This window comes from Bidens hawaiensis, unplaced genomic scaffold (genome assembly GCF_021521415.1).
Source record: "Bidens hawaiensis isolate Kalapana, Puna unplaced genomic scaffold, B.hawaiensis_p1.1 tig00030203_1, whole genome shotgun sequence".
NCBI lineage: Eukaryota > Viridiplantae > Streptophyta > Magnoliopsida > Asterales > Asteraceae > Bidens > Bidens hawaiensis.
The window spans coordinates 214,262-233,032 of record NW_027495022.1 but is presented as its reverse complement, the minus strand read 5'-3'; the positions used below and the strand labels follow the sequence as shown (position 1 = coordinate 233,032).

General features: G+C 33.6%; 1 protein-coding gene across 1 annotated transcript; it reads right to left on the bottom strand.

The window, feature by feature from the left end:
• Positions 1-287: 287 nt before the first annotated feature.
• On the bottom strand, positions 288-8,692 carry LOC143580025 (cellulose synthase-like protein H1). The gene is made up of 8 exons (XM_077063165.1): positions 8,367-8,692; positions 3,662-3,992; positions 3,235-3,360; positions 2,711-2,827; positions 2,418-2,627; positions 1,977-2,088; positions 1,664-1,851; positions 288-1,265 (listed from the first exon to the last, which is right to left on the bottom strand). The coding sequence occupies exons 1-8, from the start codon at positions 8,639-8,641 to the stop codon at positions 348-350; spliced, it is 2,277 nt and encodes a 758-aa protein (XP_076919280.1). The 5' UTR covers positions 8,642-8,692; the 3' UTR covers positions 288-347.
• Positions 8,693-18,771: the final 10,079 nt, after the last annotated feature.

The window sequence follows — 18,771 nt, the reverse complement described above, 5'->3', positions numbered from 1 at the left end:
AGAGATTATTATCGGTCATTACTAGTCAATAGGGATTATTAAAATCCAATAAACCTTATTAATTTTTCATTATTTTTAAGAGTTTTTTTATGGTTACAAATCCTTCTCGTATTTTTGTCCCCGTTTATAAAATAACCTTACCCATATATCATATAACTACAGCCTTTTTACTTTCGAATAGTGACAACTAATTAAGTACTTAAAGTTCCAATTATATCGTAACGTCACTCATAGGATCCAACTTTCTAGTTATAATAACAATATTAGATTAGATTTCATCTAAAATCACTTCTTGAATAATATTCAAATCATACATGCATACATACATACATACATACATCACCTATCTAAAATGATTGAGATGATCTTCTACATAACTGCACAAACAACAATGCGAAAGCACCCGATTTCCAAATCGTAGATAAGGGAATCCCATATCTACCATTCCCAAACAACCCTTTCAAGAATTCCAAAAGGTATAGTAACACCCAAAAACTACAAAACATCTCTCCTAACCCTAATTCAAATGCACCCACCCAGTTTTGCCTATAGTCAACCTTCAATAATCTTAACATGCCATTGACCAATGCTATCATGTTGACCAACAGAATGACGACACCTGGCACAACCATGGGTGAGTTGTCAAAAGTAAACCTACCAGCATTTTCATTACCACTATCATTTGAGCTGTGTTCCTTTTGTGTTACATCAAAGACTGTGTCTGATAAACCAGTGAGCTTTATTATCACACTTAAAAACGCGAATAACCATGCTGTCACAGTATTCACTCTCCCCATTCTCTGTAAATTCCACCACATACGAAGTGATAGACCTACACGTTTGTACTCCCAAAGAATATAAAGATTGTAAATGACAAAAACACCCATGAAGAGCAGTAAAGCTCCTTCATTGACTTTAGGCAAGAAATGTGTGCCCGTAATGATACAATATGTGGGAAGAGATGCATAACATAGTTCAGGAACCGAACGGACTGCCCATAAACATAACCATAAATAACCAAGGGCTTGTCGAAACAAAAGTTTTCCTTTTATAGTAAGAAGTAACGGGTTTTTATCGGTGAAAAGGATTTCAAAAAACCCTGTGGCCCATCTTTTCTGTTGTGTTAATGAAGATGGATATGTTAATGCTGCACAACCCATAAATGCAAGTGGCTCAGGTGAGGTGATAGATGATCTCCATCCTCTTCCATGGATACCGAGTCCAGTTAGAACATCTTCTGTTGCAGATCCATAAAGCCAACCAACCTGAGAATAAATATTAGAATCTTCTAAGTTATATCGTTTTGTATTTCCCTATGCTCAAAACATCTTTAATCTATTTTCAGCATTTAAGTAGAGAACTGCGATAATCGTATAATAAACAATAATCACTCATACATATTGCTCAATTGTGATGCATAAGGCGGTTATGTGGCACCTCCCTCCCTCCATATGTGGCATGCATACAAGTGTTACAACGGAGACACGCTTTATAATGAATTAAAGCCTAAGTATTTAATACAAAACTAGGTTAAAAGAATGAGTACATATGTAACTTCATTTTACTCTTAAGTAATCAATTTTATTGAGGCTGGTACTAACAATTATCTAAAAATGATTATCTAGCCTGGAATAATAATTGACAAGTATACCCCTTTAATCACCTGTGTACCCCAAGAGGTGCGATACTCGTAGCGACAACTAGCAACATGCATTGCAGCCTCAATGAGATTAGAGAGACTGCTCCGGCTTTCTATCTTTGAATTCGATTCTGATAATATCCGAACAACTGATTCCCTTAATTTGGTTGATTTTCCAAAGATTTTATGCAGCTCTTCATTACTGATATTATCTGTATAAGAAAGAAAATATGAAGAATTTAGTATGAGCACACGGACTCAGTTAGACATGCATTTACAATCTAAAAATGATCAGCATGAGGAGGAAAACCAAATTTAAACTACGTAGTGTATATACCGGATTTAATTGTATCGTTCGGTGATGAACCATAAATGACCTTTCGTCTGTGAAAACAATTTGATCCTGCGTAGAAAGTCCCTTGAATTGATGATATTCCATTTGCAGCATGCTGATTTTAGCATTCAAAAAAAAGGTTAATGCTAACTAATAAATAACAGTGATAATTTTGTTCTTAGATATAATAACTAATTAAGTGATTTATTCATATTTATAAAATGATAAAAGAATATTTTCTGTTAAAAAAACAGAAAAATTTTGTGAAAAATGAATAAAAGTCTTCTTAAACCAAGTCAAAAGAGAAGGGAATTCATAAAAGAATTAGTTATGTTGCTAAAATGAAATAAATTATTCAAAATTGATTAGTTGCCCACAAAATGATCAAAAACTGATCATTATGTCTTTTAAACACAATCAGAAAACTAAAGCAAATATACGCACGTAAAGATTAGCGAGTTGATTCCCAAACGGATCGTCCTTCAATCCATCATAAAACGCTTGAGGGAACTGGTAAAAAGCACAATTTTCTTCGTCCTTTATACCAAACACCATACACATTGCATGAAGAAAAACTTGCGGATTATTGGCATACATATCGCAATCTACGTTCAGCATCAGAGGTGCATTTGTCATTACTCCAGAGACTCTAGTCTGCTCATTATATAAACTCCAAACGCATTAATAAAAACTAAAATGACACTTGTATTTTGGAACAAAAAATAAAGGCTACTAACCAAAACATTCATAGCTCCAGCTTTGTAATGATGTTGATGTTTGGTTCTCTTTTCTCTTGAGATGTATATTACATGAGGCAGATTGGTTGAAATATGTTCTTTGTTCTCTGATATAACCTACAACGATTACCAAATCGAACATAAATTCTAGCCTTCAACATTCTAAACAATGAATATCACACATCAAGCAGGCTTGCGAGCCTAAACGAGCTTTTTTTATACTTCTTTCTTAAATATATTTATATGATAACAATGATAATATATAAACAAAAGATAAAAATAATTATAATAATGCATTATATAAAAAATTATAATTATAAATATATATATGTAAATAGTTGTAGAAATATATATATAAATTAATAAATGAGCCAAGCTCGAGCTGTAGAAATACAACTTTAAGCAAGCCAAGCTCGATCCTTGTTAAATTAAAACTAGCTGAGCTCGAGCCTAACATATCTTTCATTCTAAACTATTTCATCTTTTAACATGATTTGGTCACAAAGATGATCTAGTGTGTATACTTTGATGATGGTCGGATGGTCCGAGCGGTGGACCCCACAGAAAACACCAAAATCCGAATCATGATCACAGTGGATCGGTCTCTGAGCCGCAAGATCGATCTTCTTGTAAAGGTTCCCATATTCGTTCTGAAATCATACACAAATAAAAGAGTAATTTATTATTATTGTCTAACTAGTGTTCTTGGACTTCTTGGTTTACCACTATAATTAAATGTTACAGGTTCATTTATATGTTTTACGATCAATTTAAAACCCCTCAACCCGTTTGACTCATTTACCTAAGTAGTTGTTCCATGTCGTGTTTGGGTTACACAAGTTTTAGTCATGTACGAGGAAAGGTTCATTTCCATGAACCGAATATTATAAATATATAGGATTATTTGTGTGTCGGGTTTATACATGTGACAAAAGCATTTCAAATTGCTACCTTCATCCTTTTCCATTCTTGTTGGAACTCCGATGAATCATCTTCTAACGGTGTGCACGTAGAATTAAAGTATTGAAACGGAGCTCTAACTTGAACATCATACTTTTTGCAAAAAGGGACCCAAAGTTTCGCAAATTCTGTGGTCTCAACAAGGGAATAGAACGTAAGAGGCGAGCAACCATCATCAGACAAATAAAGAGCTAACTTGTTAGCTGGATAATCCACTGCTAACAAAGATAACAATGTGTTCATTGTTATGATAGGCGGTTCAAGGATGGGGTCTGCGGTGGTGACAAAAATATCCACTGCTGGAAACTCTGATTCGCTTACCCTGAAACACATTTCATCACGTAATTATAGATTAACAACACAATATTTAACTTTGTTTAATTTAGTAGCAAAGTTTCATTCTCGAGTACGCACGATATTGAAGTAATCCGCAACTACTCAGAAATATGATGTACCAGTTTTTTCATAAACGAACCAGTAATCGAACATGTCTTTTTAACAATCAATTGATTGGACAGGTTTAAAAAATTGTAATGTCGTAACTAATTTACACGCAAACATATGTATGTGTGTGCGTGTGTGGAGGCCATGAGAGAACTCTTTGTTTAAGAGGGAACTAGAAAACTTAAAGAAGGACCGCAATAGAAAGTACTTGCACTCCGCAATGAGTATATGTAGTGTAGGTCTTGAAACCGAATTCGGAAACGAACGGTTTGTTCTTGATAAACGATCAAGACGGGTGTGTGAAATCAAACGACCAAACGAATAATAAAAAGATAAAATATATAACGAACGATCTCGTAATCGGTTTAAAATGATTTCATAATATTAAAGAACACCGATCCCACCCAAGATGAGTTCCCCTTGGGTGGGTGATTTCACCTTCAAAACACACACATAAATAAAACAACAAGGTCCTATTTATAGCAAAAATATAAATATTCTAGAAGATCTCCTCCCGTTGAAGCTAAACGCATGCACTGAAGCTCTCGTCTCGTATCCGGTTTTCACGTCCAATTTATTTGCTTGACCATTATATATTTTACGGGTTTCGTCGTATTAATATCACAAATCACAAATATTAGCCTTACAATCTCCCCCATGACTTGTGATATCAACTTTATCAAACCGTGTCTCATATCACATATCAACCGATAAACCGAAGTCTCTTCGTTTCAATTCACCCCCTCAAGGTATGACCTGCCTAATTCATTCATGAGGAAATACCCGCTTCTTTATCCATTCTCTCGAATCTTAAGCAATATAGGTTGAGAAGAGCTCGAATACCCACAAATTGATTTCGAATTATCAAATTCAACGGTCAATTGACAAAGCTTATTAATTCGTTCGAAGTTGACCTTTCAGATCCAACTTCTCGAACGCCATAGAAATAACAAGCTTTGAACATGTTTAAACAATGACGAAAACCCGAACAAGTTTGACTTTCTTCAGTTTGATCAATCCAAGCATATAATTATTTCTCAGCCTGAACTAAAATAAACCCAACAGCCCAAAACATATCTTACTTGCTAGACATTTATGAATCTATTATATCAGCCCATGGCAGCCCAAGTCCATAGCAGCCCAAGCCAAGTTCTTTTTATCAATTTAGGGCACAAACAAAAAGAGAAGAAAACCTTTGTAGCTTCATATGCATACAGCCGTCATCAACATTACCGGTGACCGGCGCCGGAAAATTGATCACCGGTTACCAGCCCCCGGAAAAATAATTCCGGCCACCACAACCACCACCGGGTTGAAGCTTATCTTTTTTGCTTGTTGGACTTGTAGACGGAAAACCGGTAACTAACAAAATCTCACCAGCACACCATATCACCATCGTTCACCGCCATGAGAACCACCACCATTACAAACTCTAAAACCTTCATTAAAATCCTCTTTCCTTTTTCTCTCACTCTTCTTCTCCGTTTAAAACACTTCTGCGTCCCCATCGTCTCCGCCGTCGTTCACAAGCACCACTGTCTCTTTCCATCTTCCGCCATTCGCAGCTGCCACCACCATGCAATTGCAACCACCACCGTCGCCGATGCTCATATTCACGACTTAAGAATCACCGGAAAATCGTTCAGCGAAAAAAAAAAAGTTCTGGTTCTCAACAGCTTTAGCCGCCAAGTGATATTCCACATATCACCGGCGTACCCCAAAGCCAAAAAACCGGATTCCGGCCACTGGCCACCGTCTTCATCCCACAGTTGCAACAAATCAGAGATAACCGACATTCACCAAATATCGGAGTTTGATTTTTACATCTCCAATCTCTGGAATCGTCCAGGAAGGAATTTCGGCGCATGGCGGAACGGTCCATAAAACGACGGATCTACAAAGACGAACTCCAAGCACGATTATTTCTAACTTTATTTCCAGGATCTTCAAACTTTATTTTCAAAACTTCAACAGGTTGTCAAGAAATTAACGTCTCGGTTTGGGTAAATGCGGAAATTGAACCCGAATATCAAGAACAAAGTTGAATCAGTTGATTCAAACCTGCTCCGATACCAATTGTAGGTCCCGAAACCGGATCTGACAACGAATAGTTTTGTTCTTGATAAACAATCGAGACGGGTGTATGATATCAAACGACCGAACGAATAATATAAAGATAAAATATATAACGAACAATCTCGTAATCGGTTTAAAATGATTTCATAATATTAAAGAACACCAATCCAACCCAAGGTGAGCTCTCCTTGGGTGGGTAATTTCATCTTACAAAACACACACATAAATAAAACAAGGTCATTTTTATGGCAAAAACATAAATATTCTAGAAGATCTCCTCCCAGTTGAAGCTAAACGCGTACACCGAAGCTCTCGTCTCGTATCCGGTTTTCACGATCACTTTATTTGCTTGACCATAATATATTTTACGGATTTCGTCATATTAATATCATAAATCAAATATTAGCCTTACATGTAGCATTACACATGCATTACACATGAACTAGCAGAGAACTTTATGATTGTACGTTGAGGAACGCAATGGAAAGTATTTGTGGTCCGTAATGAACATGTGTAGTACTACGTCATATGTGCAATTAGTGTTTTAAATACCGGTTCATACTAACCGATTGAACCGGTAATACCGGATTTCGCATATCAGGCAGTATTTTAAACCTGGTATTTTTGGGCGGTTTACTAGAGCATCGAAGCGGCGGTATATTCTAAAATACCGGTTTCAACCGGTAAACCGATTTAAAGCCCAAGAGATTTTTGATATTTTGTAGCCTGTATTTTTTAAAAAATTACTTTTAACTTAGCGATTAACTTTGAAACGAGTATACTTTTGGATTATTTTTTAAAAAACGAGTAGTGTTGTATTATTTTTTTTAAGGAAAATTGGAAATAAATAATCTCACCTTTTGTGTATTGGCCGATAATAATCCCACCTTTAAAAATCACTAGCAAAGGTCCCACCTTTTAACTATTTTTGTCTCATTGGTCATCCGTTAAAAAATACTTAACGTCGCTATGTTTTTTCTCTAGTTTCAAACCGATGTTTTAGGGCTTTTGATCGAAAGAACGATACGAGTCGACAATGTAAAACTTATCTCGAAATGGTGATCCAAACGACGAAATAATGTTTCAATTCGGGTCCTTGAATTTTCAATTAACAAAAATCAAGCCATTTGAATCACCGTTACGAAATAAGTTTTTCATCAGTAGACTCATATCGTTCTTCCGATCAAAAGCCCTAAAACATCGGTTTGAAACTAGGGAAAAATATAACGAAGTTAAGTATTTTTTAACGGAGGACCAGTGAGACAAAAATAGTTAAAAGGTGAGACCATTGCTAGTGATTTTTAAAGGTGGGATTATTATCGAGCAATACACAAAAGGTGGGATTATTTACTTCCAATTTTCCTTTTTTTAATTATGGATTAACTTTTGAATTATATTTTATTATGGAATCATATGTTTTTGGGTTATTTTTGAGTTGAAGTTGCAATTATATCTAATTACAAGGTAAACTACATAACCCGGTTGAACCTTCAGAACTGGCTATATCATTTTTTAGTCCAATCCGATGTGAGTAAAAAACATGTTTTTAAAACATTGTGTGCAACACTTGATATACATTTTTTTTAATTTAAAAAAATTTATTTATTCTAGATATACTGCATATATGCATTATAAAAAAAACAAAAATTTTTGAAAAAAAAAGTAGTTGTGTTGCATATACGCAATATATCATGTATTGCATGTACCTAATACAACTTTTTATTCATTGCGTACCGCAAGCATTTTCTCATTGCGGTATAGGGCGTGTTTTCATAACTTTGGATAAATATATTGCGTATATGTATTACATTTTTGGATGAGTTCTTTAGTTCTCTCTTTGAAAAAAGTTCTCTAATGAACCAACTTCATATATATTATTTGTATTATTTAAAGCAAAGTATATAACTGCTTTATTTTCGGTGTCAATTTACAGCAAAATACGAAGGTTGAAATCATCAAATTATGGAGCCTAAAGTAGTAAATGAATTGGAAAATTAGATTTTGGAAGGAAAAAGTTTTAAAATCCAATCCATCCACTAGTCTAGTTCACCGATTCAATCTTCGAACACATAATTGTCCAGTTCAAAAGCGTTGAATCAAACCGGTTATGTAGCCAGTTCCATTATGAACAGTGTGTCAGAAACTCTAGATTATAAAGTTTTGAAATCGAATTTACCTTTTCAGGAGTCGGTCAGGGTATGTTTTCATGATGCATTGATTCCATTTGAGATTCATAGAAAGAATCCAGTTGAAAGTAAACCATGACTCACATAGAAACGCAAGAAGCCATGGGATGTATTGGTCTTGATCTTTGAAATAAACGACTCGATAAGCAAGTATAGAGAGGAGAAGAGAAAGAACCACAAGCTCTATGGCTTGGGCCGTCTTGGTATTAAAGACTATTATTTCTTGCAAAGGGAGACAAGTGGAGTCTTTAGTGTTTGTAGCCATGTGTAGAGTGGCAACAAAGTTGTATATATTGTTTTTAAAGAGTTCATGTATAGCATTGGCCATTGGTGATAGTTTTATAGAGATTTTTCTTGGGAGAATTCAAATTTGATTAGAATACCAAGTACATTATCCTCAACCTATCCAAAGGTCTAGGAAGGGCATAGTTAGTGTGCGTGGTCTAGCTACCTTATCATTTGTATACAAAGACAATTATTTTTTAACTTAACTTAAACCACCACATGCCTAAATCTAATTACAATCAAATGTGAGATGTTTACTTGTTTTGACCTAACTTTATTTGCTTACACAAACACTCGTGAATCTGTCACGAACTGAAAATGCATATTGATCTTTACCAGGCAAGAAAGACGTTTGGACAATTGATGTTTATATTTTTGTTGACTTTGTAATTAAGGTAATATGTTGGTTTCTTATCTAATTTTTCGGTGTTTGGACCAATTATAAACAGTCATATATTGTATGTTGGATTTTTTGTCTAATTGTTAGGTGATTAGGCCAATTTCTTATACATATTTTTCTTTTGAATGAAGAACAATGACTTTCGTAAAAAAGAGCTTTTAGATTTTTATTTTTTTTAATCAGTCCTAATGCGTGTTTATATTTATGATGATGGCATGGTGGATATCAAGAGAAGCTTTGGAGCTAAGTTTGATCAAAGTGTAATTCTCACACAAAAAAAAACGTTTCGACGCATAGTGTAAACATTTGAATTTAGAATATGCTAGTTATTACATAGTCTGTTAATTTTTTCTTGCATTTGAAATATGTTTTGGATTGAACTTATTATTGAAGTTTTAATATTATGCTTTCTACATTTGCAATTTTATCAAACTTTTTAATTTTATTTTTTGTATTCTATATTGTAAATCTTGTGATTAATGTGGTGAAATTATGTGCCACTAAAAATATATAAACAACTTTATTGACCCAAAATTTATGTCACGAAAGGTTTTTTTATATTGTGACAAAAAAAAAGTCACTAAAGCTAGTACGAATATTTAACTAGGATTACCTTTTGAAGGCCCAAAAATTGTGCCACAGAAGTCTATATTGATGTTGTGACAAAAAAAAAGGAAAAAAAAGTGCCACTAAAAGTTTAAAAACTTTGTGCGGCAGATTGAAGGGTGTCACTAAAAGGCTTTAGCATCACTGCTTCTGGTGACACTTTTTTTGCGCGCTACACATTCTTACAAGAGTCTTTAGTGGCATTTTTTTGTTTATTAATGGTATGTTTTGTATGTCACTACATGGTATTCTTTGTGTAGTGGCACCTATAAACATGTACAACTATACAAGTGATTATATTTATATAAGATATATATATGTATATATATATATATGGGTGGGGTTTAATTTTAGAGAGAACTAGAAAACTAATAAAAAATTATTTTTAAAATATTTTGTAATTTTTTTTCCTCCTAACAAGTTTAAATTGATATTGTTCCCAAAAAAACGGCCGATGTAATGCATATGTGCAATAATGTGTATTTCACATGTACAATAGTGTTTTATTGCATATAATACAATGCAATTGTATTATACAATACACACTATTGAATAAATGCAAATACAACACTATATCTTCTATGTAATACACACTATTGTATATATGTAATACAACACTAATGCGCATATGCACTATATCGATTTTTTTTTATTTTTGTATATAATATAACACTATTGCACATATACAATCCAAACAATTGCATATATATTATTCAACACAGTTGCACATATCAAAATACACACTATTGCACATATGAATAAAAAAAGTCAATGTATTACATATGTGCACTACAATGAGTTTTTTTTATTTATTTTTTATTTTTATATTTTTTCTGGTGAAGAATAACATAACGACATATAAGAAGGATGAAAGAAAGAAAATTTTTAATACTTTTTTATTAGTTCTCTAGTTCTCTCTCTTGATCTTCTCCCTATATATATATATATAGGCAAAGTATTGAATGAAAACCCACTTGAGTTGTGAAAACCCTATGTAACATCGTTTTTTTTTATTACATATAATATATGTTGTTACATTTAATACAAAACATCGAAAACATAAAAAAAATGTTTTGCTATTTTTTACATTTTTTACTAATTTTTATATATGTTTTCAGGAGAGAGAAAATGTAAATTAACTTTTACATTTTTTTATTATCTTTAATTGTGGACCACAAGATTTAATCTTTAATTAAAAACATGTGGTTGAGAATGAGTTTCTAGAGTTTTCACAACTCAAATGGGTTTTTATTCTAACCTAACTATATATATATATATATATATATATATATATATAGGGGTGGGTTCTAGTGAAAACTTCTTTTAAAGAGAAAGCTTAAAAACTCCTAAAAACTTCTAAAAAACTATTTTTAACTTTTTTTTAAACTATTTTTTGAAATTTCTTTTTTTTCCATTATTCTTATATGTTGTTATTGGTTCAAAAAAAAAACTTGACGGTAACCTCGTCGGTATAGTGTGCATTGCATATATGCAAAAGTGTTTGTATTGCATAGAATACAACATTATTGCACATATTTGATACACACTATTGTATATATGCAATATAAGACTAATACACACATCGAATACACATTAGTACGTATGTGTAATGCAACATTAACGCACATGTGCACCATATCGACTTTTATTTTATTGTTAATTTTTTTTCCATATAATACAACACTACTACACATATACAATACACAAATATTGAATATATGCAATAAAACACTATTAAACTCAAAAATACATAGTAATACACATGTGTAATACAACGGTATCGCACAGTATTACGTATGTGCATTACAACGGGTTTTTTTTATTTTTTATTTTTTTTATATTTTTCGAGTGAAATATAAGAAAATATAAGAATAATGGCTAAAACAGAATTTTGAAAATATTTTTTTATTTTTAATTAAAAATAATTCTTTACGAATTTTTTAGTTTTCTCTCTAAAGGTGTCTTAATCATCTCCATATATATATATATATATATATATATATATATATACATACTAGGTTATATCCCGTGTTATACATGGAAGGAAAATATATAAAACTTCATACACATATATATATGTGTGTGTGTGTGTTATATATTTTAATGAATTGTAAACGTCGTATAATCTAGCATTATTATTATTATAAGGTATCACATTATTGTTTTGGTTAAAAGAATCCAATATGCACATACAAACAGAGAAAAATAACAATTTAAAACATAATTCTAAATTGTGCCGCATATTTCTAATTTATACCATGAAACAAAAGGACATATTAATTAAAATTTATCATCTATTGAAGTCAGATGTTGTAAACTATGAAGTGTAAACATATAAATGTTATAACATAAGTTGTGTGTTATAAAAACTATTTTTATTGAAATTATAAAACATTTAAGTAGACAACATAAAGAATGCTAAAAGTATAAATATAACAATGAGAAATAGTTATAATTTTTATTAAACCACACGTTTAATAAAACAACAATATAATCCAAACCTCGTAACTTAAGCCACCATTTCAATCCAAACATTCATACTTTCAGTCCAAACGTTAATAAATAATTTTCCAAAACCCAAAATAATAAATAATAATAATAACAAAGTCTAAAAATTAAAAAAAAATAACAATGAAAACAATTAATAGTCTTTATTACTCAATAAATGATAATTATAACCATTTAGTTTGAACCTTCTTCAACTTATGAGTTAATGCTTAAAATTAATATTCAAATTAACATGTGAAAATTATATAAATGAAAATTAATAAGTTGGAAGCCTATGTAGACACACTAATTGAATACCATATAGAAACCATGTATTGCTTTAATAGTGTCGTAAGATATTAAAAAAAACTATGATACTTTTGGATCTATTATTCTAGACAAAGATGTTTGTATTTATAAGTAAAAACTAAAAAGTATAAACATGTATTCGTAAGTTTACTTATAAATTATTTTGGTTTGTATTATACCCTTTATATCTCGTGTTCTTGATTTGATCATCATAATAGAATTACTAAAGTTTATATGGTATCAGAGCCTACACCTTAATACTTATTTTTCTTTTTGTGCTTAGGTCTTCACCAGCAACCAAACATAATCACTCTTTCGAATCGATCTTGCCTTTTCCAATGTTCTTTGACATCCCATGGCCAACAAAGAACCTGTTGCCCCCATCAAAAAGCCGACTTCTCTTCATTTGGTTTACACGATTATGAGCATACAACACAAAGTACTTGTGCTTAATGGTACGAAAGTCTTGTATTCATCCTGAATCGGGTTATTCCAACTTCATGCTCGAGGCTACAAAGTTATGGGCCATATCAATGGCACCGAAACTCCTATTGCAACCAATCCAAAGTTTGCATATCTGATATAGGCATATATTCGTGATTTTCAATTTTAGTTATAGGTTTATTACAAAATTATTATTACTACAGAATAATTGTTAAGTTTGGTGCCGCTTGGCCATCTATTGGTCCAACTGGCACCACCGTTGGCCACACCAACTTTTTTTAGTCCGATATCATAATGAACATAATTGAAATCGACCGAATTTACGTTGACTTACCGCCATAATATACAGGGCAGAAAACGCTCGGATTTTACCAACGCCCAAGTTTTATCGATTCACCGCAATGCTCAAGACTGACAACACTCGGTTTTTACCAACGCCCGGGTTTTATTGATTTTTTTAGTCCTGATACCGTAGCAAACGTATCCAAAACCGGGTGTTGTGCCACACCAACTTTTTTTTTATTGTTATAATCTGATATCGTAACGAACATATATAATCGAAATCGACCAAATTCGCGTCGACTTAACGCCATAATATCCATGACCGACAAAGCTCGGGTTTCACCAACGCCCAAGTTTTACCAATTCACCACCGCAATGCTCGAGACTGGCAACCCTCGGTTATTGATTAGCGCCGGGGTTTTATTGATTTTTTAAAGTTTTGGTGCCGCAATGCTCTTACGTGCGGCTTTCTTTTTTCTTTTGAGCCAACCATTAGTTTGAGGTGTAGATCAAATTTTATCAATAACGTGCTATATCACCAACTTGTGTCTTGTGGCATGCGTTTGATCAAGTTTGGTCCCAAGTTCCGTTGAATGCTGGTCACTAACGCAATAGAAGAGATAATGTGAACAAAAACATACGACTAGAGAGTTGTGACCACATTCCAAATGAAGCCAAATATTTCAATTTAAGTTGATTGAAAAAATCTCCACTCTCCTTTTAGCGTGATTGTTAAGTCACTCGTTTATAATATTAATTTTTATTTTTTATGAATATTTTCATTCATTTTGGGAAGCATATTTGTATTTATTTAGTGAAGTTAAGTACCAGGGCCACCTCTAAGGGCGGGCGAGATGGGCAGCCGGCCGGGGCATGTTTTTTGGGGTGCACAAAGTTTTTTAAATTCTCGATGTTATATATATAGAATATCCGAACGCTTATAATCCCACTATATTTATAATACACAAACAATTTTTATACTCATTTTTTTAAATTACCCAAAGACCTATAGGCTCATTAAAAATTGAAATATACCCCATTACTTTTAATTAATCGACCAAAGCGTCGACTTCGAACACCGGTAGTCACGGTAGCATCTGCAAAAAGGAGTTTAAAATTGTAGTAATTGAAATCTTATTTACGATCCACAATGCCCAAAAAAGACTTAGCGGGTTAGTAATGATAGCTATCGAAAACGGAATATTAGAGAGCATAAATTATGAAGAATTAACTCACCAAATTGCTACCAAGAATGCTAGGAGAGCTTTACAAATCATCGGTTAGCTATTAGCCTATTCAGTATGTTATAAATTCATTCTAATACAATTATTTTTCTAATTGTTATGTTTATTGTCATAACTTTAATCGTCGTTTAAAAAAAATTGTTTACATTATTTAGTACGTTAAGGCTTAAGAGGGGACATATGTTTTCCGGCTCGACCGCAGCACGTGAATTTTCAGGATCGGTCCTGTTAAGTACATAAAGAGAAGCGTGCATGTAAAGTGGCAAATGGAAATATAAATAGAAAAGGTATGTTGCAAAGATATATTTGGAAATTAAGAAAAAGTTACATCGGCGTAGAAAGGAGCGTTAGAAAACACGAAAACATATAACATGATGTACCCTGCTTGGTTTTGAATAAAGTTACGTCGAAACGCAAATGTCAATAATATTGCATTGTAAGAGTGATACTCCAAGAATTCCCAAAAACATAGTAACACCTAAACACTACAAAACATCTAACAACTAATCTGAAAACCGCACGCCCTGTTTTTGTTATAGTCAAACTTCAACGATTTTATAATGTTGACCAATTCAGTTATGTTGACAAATAGAATGACAATACCCGACACAACCATTGGTAGCCTGAAACTTACTAGCATTAATATTACCATCATCATTATCATCATCATTCGGCTTGTGTTACTTCAAAAATAGTGTCTGATAAACCGGTATGCTTTAGCGTTACACTTAAAAGCCCAAATAACCATGTTGTCATTGCATTCACTCTCCCCATACTCTGTAAATTCCATCACATACGAAGCGACGCACCTATGCGCTTACACACCCAGTAAACATAAAGATTGTAAATGACTATATGCCCATGAAGATGAGAAAGGCCAGTTCATTGACTTTGGGCAAGAAATATGAGTCCATGATGATACAATATGCGGGAATGCATAACGAACTGAACGGATTCCCCATAAACACAGTTAAAAGTAACCTGGGGTTTTTCGAAACCAAAGTATTCCTATTATAGGAAGAAGCAACGGGTTTTATCGGTTAAAAGATTTCAAAAGGCCTTATGATATTGACCGAATCCTGTTAGAACATCTTCTGTTGACAGATCCATAAAACCAACCAACCTGAGAAGATATTTGGAATATATTAAAGTTTAAATGATATCGTATTAGATTTAGCATGCTCAAGCATCCTTAATATGTTTTTGAGTGTTTTGCAATTTTTGATCATTTTATATCTGTCTATCTATACACACACATAAATTTTGAAAAGGAACTTACATAATTGAAAAACAACTAACAGGATGGACCCAAGACAAATTGGATACCCTGCCCAACTAGTGTCACGCGCAACACTAAAGTCCCATATTGGGCTTATAATCGGCTCAATAGAGCATACATACTAAACAACACTAGTGGCATCCCAATTTCCAACATAACAGCTCGGTAGCCAATACTAGAGGTGCGCAAATCAAGTTTTTCAAATACCTGGTTCCGGATATAGAATCGGATTCGGGTATGACCGGGTATTGGTAATACCCAGTTCGAGCTCGGGTCCGGGTATTGTCACTTAAAATCATACCCTACGCACCGGGTTCAAGTAGAGTATAGAGCCTGTATTCTAAAACCGGGTATTTGAATACCCTATTTCAGGTATTGAAAAAATCCTATATTCGGGGTTTTTTCGGGTATAGATTGGTTTTTTTTAAGGGACTGCACTTTTTTGGGTATTCTTGTATTTTTTATGTATTTTTTGGGTAATTTCGAGAATTGATCGGCATTTGAAATACCCAGTCTGGTATTGGAAAAACTCGGTTCCGGTTATGGAACCGCATCTAGTTTTCGGGTATTACCGGGTATGAATCAGGTCCTATTTTGAGTACGGTTTTGGTACTAAGATGCATACCAAATTCCTACCCTACGGGTAGAGTCGGGTACGGGTTCGGGTAGTAAAAATTCGAGCATAAAATGCTGGTTCCATTTTTTTCAGGTCCGGTTTCGAGTTCAGCTATTTTATGCACCTCTAACCCATACAATAATTAAACCAATTTAGAGGCCCAATAGATATTCTTCACCATTCTAGGCTTCTAGCTCGTTACTTAATGTTTATTAATGGGCCCAACTAACAATTATAAATGTAAGCCTATACCATAGTAGAGGTGCAAAAATCGGGTTTTTCAAATACCCGGGTTCGGGTATAAAACCGAGTTCGGGTATGATCAGGTATTGAAAAATCGGGTATTGGTAATACCCGGGTAGGGTTCGGGTCCGGGTATTGTCTCTAAAACCATACCCTATGCATCGGGTTCGGGTCGGGTACAGAACGGGTATTCTAAAACCGGGTATTTGAATACCCTGTTTCTGGGTATTGAAAAACCTTATTTTTGAGGTTTTTTTGGGTTTTTTTTTTGTATAGATTGGATATTTTTAAGAGGGTTACAATTTTTAGGGGTATTTTCGGGTATTTTTCACGTATTTTTCGGGTAATTTCGGGTATATATGTGGCATTTGAAAAACCCAATTTCGGGTATTGGACAAACCGGTTCCGGGTATGGAACCGGTTCCGGTTTTCGGGTATTACCGTGTATAAAGGACAAACCGGTTCCGGGTATGGGTATTGGTGCGGAAATCAATACCCTATCTGTACCCTGCGGGTAGGGTCGGGTACGATTTCGGGTATTAAAAACCCGGGTATAACAAAAACCGGTTCCGACTATTTTTTTCGGGTCCGGTTTCAAGTTCGGGTTTTTTGTGCACCTCTGTACCATAGTACCATACTCTAAACTTGGTGGGTGTAAACAAGGCCCAACTATAAAAACACTGCATAATTCATTTAACTTAAGCCCAGTAAAGTTTGCATAAGATACTAAGATAGATGGATGTTAAATAAGTCAAAATCAATCAAATAACTAAATAAAAATAAACTAGAAGAACTTAGATTCTAAATGAACAAATTCAAGCTTAAAGAAATAATCGTTGCAGACTCAAATGATGGACTCGCAAGCATGAGAAGTTATATGTTGTTCTCTCTCTTTATGAATCTAGGAACTTAGAACGTTCGAGATGATGTCAAGACCTAAAAGATCGAATGGAACGTACATAGACAAGTAAATCTTCCATTGTCCTTTGGCTCAATGGTAGAGCAGTCGGTTGTTAACCGATTGGTCGTAGGTTGAAATCCTACTAGAGGAGATTTGAAAATCACCATATAGTCTCGCGAAACCAATATTCGGCCCATTTGTCTGCCACTTTATTGTAATCGTTTTGATTTTAATGATAAACGAACTTTGGGCTCATTAACGGCCCGATATCGTATTTAAATCCATTGAATAGAACCCAATGTTATATGATCCAGAACCGTAGTAAGACCCGATAGACTTCAATCAAAGTTTGACTGGTATCTCACGTCCCACTTACCAAAGTTGACTAAAAGTCAACAATAACTTTTAGATTTTAAAATATCCACAACATTTTTCACATTTTTGTAATTTTTCTTTTTGAATTTTGTAAAGCAAGTTTGATTCTTTCCACTTTTATCTTGGCTATAATGGTTATAAAAAGTTATGTCTTCTAGGATAAAACATTGCGGAAGACTTCCCATGTTACACTAGGGACTAGGGTTGTTCACGAGTCGAGCCGAATCGAGCGAAGTCTTATTCGTTTCTTGGCTTATTTACAACCGAATCAAACCGAACGGCTAAAATTCAAATCGAGCGAAAATCAAAATGAGCCAAAATCGAATCGAGCATTTTTAGATCAAACGTCGAGCGATTTTCGAGCATTATTTATTTCTTTTTCGCTCTAAAAATTTCAATAAAAAACAAGTTTGAAGGTTGTAAACAATTTATTTTGTAAATTAATTAATAATTTTTAGACAAACGGGTAATAGGTTGTAAACTTTTAGGAGAAAAAAGTTTGAAGTGAGATATAATGAATATGTAAACGAACTTCTAGTATTCTGAAAACTTGAATCGAACTAATGAAACTATAAAATTGACGGAATAGGAAAAATTTAAAAGTTATATTTTATGTGTGTTGTCTATATATTTATATATTTGTTCATATATAATTATACATAAAATAAATTAAAAATATTAGAGTCGAACCGAACCGAGCAGACCTTTGCTCGTTGCTTGGTTCGTTTACAAACCAAACCGAGCAGAGCGGCTCGTTTACAATCGAGCGAAAAACGAGCGAGCATTTTCCGAGCAATTTTTGAGCGAGCGGCAAAAGAGTTCGAGTTGCGAGCGGTTTGGACGGCCCTACACCTGCTTCAATATCTTTAAATTCAAATCCTTAGAACATAAAGCATTTCGTAAATCATTTTATAAAATCTTAGC